The sequence below is a fragment of the Bombyx mori genome, chromosome 12 (assembly GCF_030269925.1).
Source record: "Bombyx mori chromosome 12, ASM3026992v2".
Taxonomy (NCBI): Eukaryota; Metazoa; Arthropoda; class Insecta; order Lepidoptera; family Bombycidae; genus Bombyx; species Bombyx mori.
The window spans coordinates 11,335,988-11,344,734 of NC_085118.1; the positions used below are offsets into that span (position 1 = coordinate 11,335,988).

The 8,747-nt window shown below is 38.9% G+C and overlaps 1 protein-coding gene across 1 annotated transcript; it reads left to right on the forward strand.

The window, feature by feature from the left end:
• The first annotated feature begins 7,774 nt into the window (after window positions 1-7,774).
• LOC119629247 (uncharacterized) lies at window positions 7,775-8,131 on the forward strand. Its single transcript, XM_038014434.1, has one exon. The coding sequence runs from the start codon at window positions 7,775-7,777 to the stop codon at window positions 8,129-8,131; it is 357 nt and encodes a 118-aa protein (XP_037870362.1).
• Window positions 8,132-8,747: the final 616 nt, after the last annotated feature.

Sequence of the window (8,747 nt, forward strand, 5' to 3'; positions counted from 1 at the left end):
CCAGTGAGACTTGAGACTTGAGTGAGAGACTAGAGCCACTAGCGAGTTTGTGTGACCGCTAAACCACATACATGTCTACAAACACAACTATAAACGGGCATTTTAAATAAAATACACTTAAACATTTATTAAAATGTATTTAAAATGCAAAAATATTCATCTTCATTAGAATTATTTGTTGGCGCACAAAAAAAGGGTAAATAATTCACATAATTATCGCGGTAATTATAGTTCGTTGTGTTTTGTTATTAACGTGCAAAAGACAGACGAGCCCAAAGTCACCTAACGCTAAGCAGTTCCCAGAGCCTACTTTGAATGCCTCCATACTTGAGCTATGAATTCAAAGTCTCAATGGTCCTTCCAAATGGAGCCCATTATACTAGTCACCAGCTACGAATCTAATGTTAAAATACTAACGTGTTTAATTTTAGAGATCTAGTTACATTATTCTATAAATAAAAACGATTGATTGTATATTTATCCTCTATGCTTTTCTAAGCCATTGATTGATTGTGATGAAACTTGGTACAGTTATTCTTAGCGCTCCAGGCAAGGTTTCTGTCATAGTACGATCAGCGTTAGATCAAGTTAGTCAACGATACATGATAGGTTGATGGCACAGAAAGTAATTTTTTAGATAATTTGCAATCACAGGGTCGTTGTAGCCCCTTACGGAGGCCTCGGGGCAACCCCTCTGCCCGGGGGTGAGAGCAAGTGGTGATAGTCACAGCAGATCATGAACAGATTTGTTTTTTGTTTATCATTACCTTGGTTGGCAGACGAGCTTACAGGCACTCTTATGGTAAGTCATCTCTATCGTTCATGAACCTCAGCAATGCCAGGGACACAGCCAAACCGTTGCCTAGTTTATGGTAGGTATACTTCACTAGTATTTGATAAAAAAACATGTAAATTAGCTTTCCGTTCTCTATCATCAAGGAAGTCATTTGAAAACCTGTTAAATGCATATAATAAAGTCAGAAATATTGGTCACGGCCTCTCCGCATACTTGCTTGTAGGATTTATGACAATAATCTTGGTCGGATTTTGTCTCATACATTAGTGACTTCGTTTATGATTGCTTGAAAAGCTAAGGAGTTATTTGCCAAACCAAAGTATGCAGACGTAAAACCCTTGCGACCTATCTCTATTTCACGTCACTGCGTGTGGCTGCATCTGCCAAATGTGTTTTTTGTATGACTTCGATCGGTAAACGAGCTCACGGCACACCTGGTGTTAAGCGATTATCGGAGCCCATAGACATCAACAACGTAAATACCGCCACCCACTTTGAGACATGAGTTCTAAAGTCTTACTTTTAGAGTAAAACGGCTACCCCACCCTTCAAACCGAACGCATTACTTCTTCACAGCAGAAATACGCAGGGTGGTAGTACCTACCCGTGCTGACTCACATAACGTTACACCATTAGTAATTGAGGAAATTCAAATTTTAGCGGTTTGATTTTTATTACACGAGGCTATTCCTTCTGCGTGGAAGTCAATCGTGAACATCTATTAAGTACGTATTTCATTACAAAATTTGTACCTGCCTGCGGGATTCGAACACAGTTGCATCGCTTGATACGATTGCACCGGGCGTCTTATCCTTTGGGCCACGACGACTTCATATAAGCTTGATTTCAAGATCAACTTTATTTTTGTTGAGCCACAGCAGGCGTTTATCCTGTCGGGCTCATAGAATCTACTCTCTTACTTATAGCTAGTTAATTACTGTTCGGAGTCGGTTAAATGCTTCTAAGATTGTAATGGTATTTTCTTCGGCTTTCGCGAGTTGTAGACATAACTACATCCGCTTTTGCACTTTAATATCGCGTTTTTAATTGTCATTATATTAACTTCGACGTTCCGAGAAAAGTTGTATTAATTATGTCTAAGATTGCTATTCAGTAAATTTGTAAAGGACATGATAATTCAAAGGGAGAAAGGCTATTTGATTTAAGCGTCACTTCGCTTCTTCTTCTTCTCCACCTTATCCCACTAGGTGAGGTCGGCACAGTGAATGTTTCTATTCCATTCTCTTCTATCAGCCGTCATCTCAATACTCACTTTTTATTGTTTATTTTTTATTGTTTACATTTTACGTTTTTTATTATTATATTACTATTATTTATTATTATATTTTCTATTTTATATTTTACATTCCGCTTAATATGCGAGATTCATCTTTGTAATTGAAGGTGCCTTTTATTTCGTATGAGCATCAACAGTTCGATGATTTTAATTGAACTTCTGAAAATTTAAACTTATAAAAGGCTCTCCTGCAAAGATGCAAAAAAAAAAAACAAATCTTTCACTTCTCGATGTAGTTGCTTTGGTAATTTTCATAAGCGATGGCAGCCACTCACAATGTACGGCATCTAATATTATCCATAAATAATGTATTCTAAATGTATGCGCCCTTCGTTCTAGAAGTGCGTTCAAAGAACACGAAACTCTTTTGTACGCGTGGATCCGAGCCACAAAATTTATGGTATCTATAAACTATTAAGTATAGACATAGTAAAATCTGATATTACATACATTAATAATTGTACTAAAATGTAGTTTAGAAATTTACAGCGTAAGCCGCATTCAACGGCAGTATTAAATGGACGATTAATTAACAGTCGTATCGGGGATAAGCCGATTAATACTGATTGAGTTTACCCATTGTGTCTGTGCATAAAACAAATTTAAATACCACATATAACATTTCTTATTAATATTTACTTTCGTTCTTTCTTACTGGTTCGTTTTATTAGGTAAAATAGCCCACGGCCCGACTGGTCTTAAGCGGCTACCAGAGCTCATAAGGTCGTTTCTTGAATTGCATTGGTGCAAAGGTTGACTTTTCCTTAAAATCGTTGCGCAAGATTGCTTCGCGTTTAAAATAGGTAGGACGGTGGTAACCATCTGTACAAACCTCCATCTTGTCCTACCATGGGTAGTGTCTGGGCTTAGGAAATAAAGAGTTAGGTTACTGTGGATCAGGAAACTGCAATACCGAGAGATGACTGAAAAGCTTTCAAACTTGCATAGATTCGTAAACGTCCAATCTGAAACATGTCACTTGGCGCATATCGTAGTGTCAATATGCTGTCACTTTACCATCAGCGGTATTTTACGGGGTTGAACTGAATAGTAATTTTGTGTTAGTACATTAGTAATACTACGATTTCTACATTTCTTAGTAAATACGATAAGTCATACTATCATCTAAAATTATACCTAACGAAGAACGATTTTCGCTTTCGTATGGTTTTTTTTTATGAATAGAATAAAAAAATCCTTTTATAATAACTCCATCAAACTAATAAGGTATATAAAAATTGTGATAGAAGCAATTGCAAAAAAAATTTGAAACCAATTTGAACAAAATTTGAACTTCTATTATAGTTTTGAACAATGTAATTAAATTATCCTTTGTATCGTGAAAATTGTTATTTGGCCTTCTTAAAGTGCTTATTACGAAATAAAATGAAGACACAGAGACAATACGACACAAAATTACAAAATGTTTCTTAGACAAACCCTTAACTACCAAAAACTTCTAAAGGAGACTTGGACTTCGAGGCCAAATGTAATAACCTAATATAGATTAATATAGCTTTTACATCGGTTTCACGAGTTGTAAATATATTTTTTATAATATCACCATATCCGTGAGCACGAAAACCGTAATATATCCGAAAAATAGTAAATAATATAATGCCAATAAAAAGTCCGAAATTAAATCGTAAACGTAGTTTGAATAATGGGGTGTATTTTTTTGTTTTATAATATGGAAAACCAGCTCAAAAATTACATAAACCAACATATGATCCAGTAACTAATAAATACGAGACGTATATTTGAGATAACTAACAGAAACTTACTGATGGTAGGACCTCTTGGGAGTCCACACGGGTAGATACCACCACCCCGCCTATTTCCGCCGTGAAGCAGTGTTGCGTTTCGGTTCGAAGGGTGGGGTAGCCGTTGTAACTATACTGAGACCTTAGAACTTGTATCTCGAGGTGGGTGGCGCATTTACGTTGTAGATGTCTATGGGTTCCAGTAACTACTTAACATCAGGTGGGCTGTGAGCTCGTCCATCCATATAAGCAAATAAAAAAAAATAAAAAAAAATCCATTACTCAGTTGTATTTTCGTCACTAGTTATTAGTTAAGCTATGAAACCATACTTTTATCAAAAACGCTTGTAACTCTGTTTTTAGAGAGCTATTATCCGAAGAATTTTCTGTTATCTTTGAACGATATATCTGTCATTGAATTACACCACGTTCATCTGTTAAATCGCGGTTCCGATCCGGCGATAAATTTACTCGCAAAGCGAAGTAGCTGCAGTTGGGCGGTTAACCTTTGGAAGCCCTCGGGCAGATATTAGCAAACTCGACGCCTACTGTCTAAGCCCGAGCTTGTCCACCTTTTGTTATTGCCATGTGCAACGCCGCGCCTGCCCTGGTGAAGCTAAAAAGACCTTCGGAGTACCGACAGCCTAAGACAGACACCAAAAACAAAAACCTTGTGAATTGTAAGACGGCAAAAAAAAAAGCAACAATACATTACAATTTTAAATTACATCTGAGATTGATGTAAATTCTCAAAGGAACATGAGACGCCTGCCTTTGCGTTATATTTAATGTTCACGATGCGGTGTTCTACATCCTGTAACATAATCACGACTAGACTAACGCCTCCGAAAAACCGTATTATTTTTAATTGGACAAACTGGCGTGATCGTATAACTCTAGCGGACAAAATTAAAACATCAATAGAAAGCATATTATTCTATCGCAACATCTACGATGTTGATAAAGGTGTGAATGCCGTTATATCAAGGCACAAAATACCATGAATGATGGATGTGTCCCCAATTGTAAACCCGGATCATACTTGGACGGAAAATATTGGATAGAAATTGATACGTTAAAAGATGAGGCTACGTAGGCCGTAAAGGAAGTACAAAATGATGCATAAATATTTTATTTTCAACAAAATAACACCATCATCTAGTATGATTATTTTTATAATAGTGCAGTAACATAGCAAGCGTAATTTAATAGAATATTTTGTATATTATTCAGTTACTGTATTATATTGACTTTGTAAAGAGACACATGCCGCTCACCTGATGAAAAGTGATCACTGCCCATTGACACCACAAATGTTAGGGCACACACCTAGAGGTGAGTATTATAATCAGACTAAATTTATCAATAATTAACTTTTTTTTTTTTTGCTTAACGTTGGTGGACGAGCTCACAGCCCACCTGGTGTTAAGTGGTTACTGGAGCCCATAGACATCTACAACGTAGACGCGCCACCCACCTTGAGATACAAGTTCTAAGGTCTCAGTATAGTCACAACGGCTGCCCCACCCTTCAAACCGAAACGCATTACTGCTTCACGGCAGAAATAGGCAGGGCGGTGGTACCTACCCGCGCGGACTCACAAGTGGTCCTACTACCAGTAAGATATTGATTTGAAAAGAAAACTCATATAGCTGATTTCATTGTAATTGTGATAATAAAGAAGTGTGGTCACGCATATAATTACGCACAATTAAACATGTACCTTTCATCACACTCACAGGCTTTGAATTGGTTTAATAAATCATTGGGCTGCTAATTATTTCGACGCCGACAGCTTAATCGATTGCGACCGGCCCATTATCACTTTGTCTACCAAGAAGGTTTCTTATATCACTTTATGGCGTAGATTCGCATATACGGATAGTAACATTGTAACAGTTAAATTTGACGCGTAAAAATTCTAATTGGAATTTTAGATATATAACTCATGTTTATGGAATATTATACATTATTCGCTTAAGTACTATGTCTAATCGGTGAATTAAATCTTCAAGAGAACACATGTTATCTAGCCAACTTGATTAAGGAACATTGTAGACGGCCCCATCTATTATGATCAAGATTAATCTTAAAATATCGAGATTTCAGACAGCTGTGGCGCTTCCACAACACATTAATTATTAGAAAATCCTGTAATTCCATTCGACATGAACATAAACATGTATATATATGTTGTATAAACATGTATAACATATATGTTGTGTGCACAGCCTCCTTTTCAATTCATATGCATTTGCCAATAAAAGCCCGGTAGCCACAAACGCAGCCAAGTCAGCTACTGACTACCAATAATTCTGGTAGTTGTTTTTTTTTTCAGGCGGTTGGTCGAATCCCGGCTGAAATCCCGGCGCTAGGGGGGCTCGCGGAGTATGTGAGACCGGACGTCATCACATGCATTCTCGCCCAAGCATCCAATCCCTGTCAACACTGCAACCAAACGCGTGGCTCATCCCAAGGACACCCGACCGGCGGAGCTTTCGAAGCCTATGGAACGTCCACCGTCTCAGCATGTAAGCCCGTAAGCACGCATGTAACCTAGTTCATATCCCGGGATACCCCGCTGGGTCAGGACCAGCCCGCGCCAGTTAGAATAGAACGCGATATACTGTCAACGGTCGGTCTTACGATGTTACTCATTGCGTTAGAGTGCTGGAAGTACACCGCACGACATTGACACCCTTCAACTCCGACCTCCGGATCAACACCAATAGACCGATGTGGAGAGGGAAGAATTCTTTCATTCTGCCGCTTTCTTCTGTAAGATGGTTAACTCGCAGAAGTCAAGCATTGCTTTACAGGACGCGTCGCTGCCAAGCATCGTAACAACGACGGTCCGCAGCGACAATTCCTCTCCTATGAACGCGACGAGGGCGGCGCGCTATTTAGCCCATGCGATGCAACACATGAACGTGTGTTCCGTGGTCTCCTCCTCGTGCACTGTCGGTTCCCTCCTGGCGACACGTTGCAGGTGTCGGCTGAAACAAGTGGCCCTAGCCGGTGAGCATCTGCGTAAAAAGTAAAATACAACCAGTCAATCAAGCTTTCAAGGTCAATGCAAGTGTGAGAGCGTCGGCGACCTTAATTTTTTCCGATTAATTCGTTTGCTTTTTATATTTTTTTACAAGACTCAGAGTTTGATTTCCTCAATTGATATTTGAACCTCTTCGTTTTCAATTAGATATTTTCCATAAAGATCCTGGTCTAACGACCATAACAAAAGTTTGGCATAAGACAAGTTACATTAACAAATTTTGGCTATAATAGATCAGAATTTCTTTCACAATACATTTGGGTCTTCGTAATGGGATATATGTAGCGATCAATGTAGAATAAATACAGGTAAGCTAAGCATTTACCGATGGCAGGACATATCGTGATATCGTATGCCTGGATACCACCATCTTCGAACCTCATAATGCTATGTATAATGCTATGGTAAAGTGGAATAGTTTATGGAAAGTTCTACAAGAACTTGGGGTACCAAATCATCTCATCGCATTACTTCGCAGCTTGTATGGCTCAAGTCAGGCAGTCCACAGAACAACCATAAAACCTTTTAAATTTCACAAAGGAGTACGCCAAAGTTGTATTTTATCGCCCATTCTTTTCAACGCATAAGAAGAGCACATAATGAGACAGACCTGCGAGAATTTAGTTGTAACTATACTTGAGACCTTAGAACTGATATCTCAAGGTGGGTGGTGCATTTACGTTGAGGATGTCTATGGGCTCCAGTAATCACTTAATACCAGGTGGGCTGTGAGCTCGTCCACCCATCTTAGCAATAAAAAAAATATATAAAAAAAATTTGGGTGGGAGGCATAACAGTTGGTGGCGTGAAAATCACGAACATGTTACGCCGATGACACTACCCTTCTTGCAGCAAATGAGTCGGAAATGGTTGCGCTTCTAGACCTAATGGAGCGGATAAGCAAGGAGATGGGGCTTTTCATAAACAGGTCCAAAACCAAGGTCATGGTGGTGGATAGGTCTGGAAAATTGGAACTTACTGGCGCATTGGACCTAGATATAGTGGACAACTTTAACTACGTGGGTTCCAACATCAGTAACAATGGCTCGTGCGAGAAGAAAGTGCGCCGAAGAATTAGCATGGCCAAGAGTGCCATGACTCAGCTCGGAAAAATCTGGAGAGATCACAACATTCCCGTAAAGACCAAACAAATACGGAATCTAGTCTTCTCTGTGGTACTGGAGAAAGATGCTCCGTATTCCGTGGACAGCGTTTCGGACTAACGTATCAATTTTGCAAGAACTCAAAATCTCCTAGCGGCTTTCATCCGAGTGTCTTCGCAGAGTCCTTGAATACTTCAGTCACATTGCAAGGAAGGATGGTAGCAATCTCGAGAGGCTCATCGTGACTGGTAAGGCGGATGGGAAAAGGCCTCGGAGGCGCAGCCCAATACGTTGGTCCGACTAGATCTGCACCGCTCTTGATTCCACATTTCACAACGCCCTCCACACCGCCAGAGACAAGAATAGATAGAGAAAGATCGTGCGTGCGAAGGTTATACAAAAAGGTTGTCACGACCCTCAGCAGTGAGGAATACGACGCAAGGAAGAGGATGAACTTACCTCTTACAGGTTAATTCTACTCGCAAAGTAAAACTGGAATCGTCATTCTGGGCACAGATTCCTTAATACATTTATTTAGTACTTCTCATAGTGTCGCTCAATTTCGTAACATTCATAACCATTTAATTCTTTCTTTTATGTAATAAAATCTAAATTATTATAAGTTTCATTGTTTTTCTCATTTTGAGGATTCAACTCGAAATTGTAAATTTTACGTGAAGTTATCTAAAAAGTAAGTATCGAATTGCCAATACATGAAAACTATGTAAGTGAATTT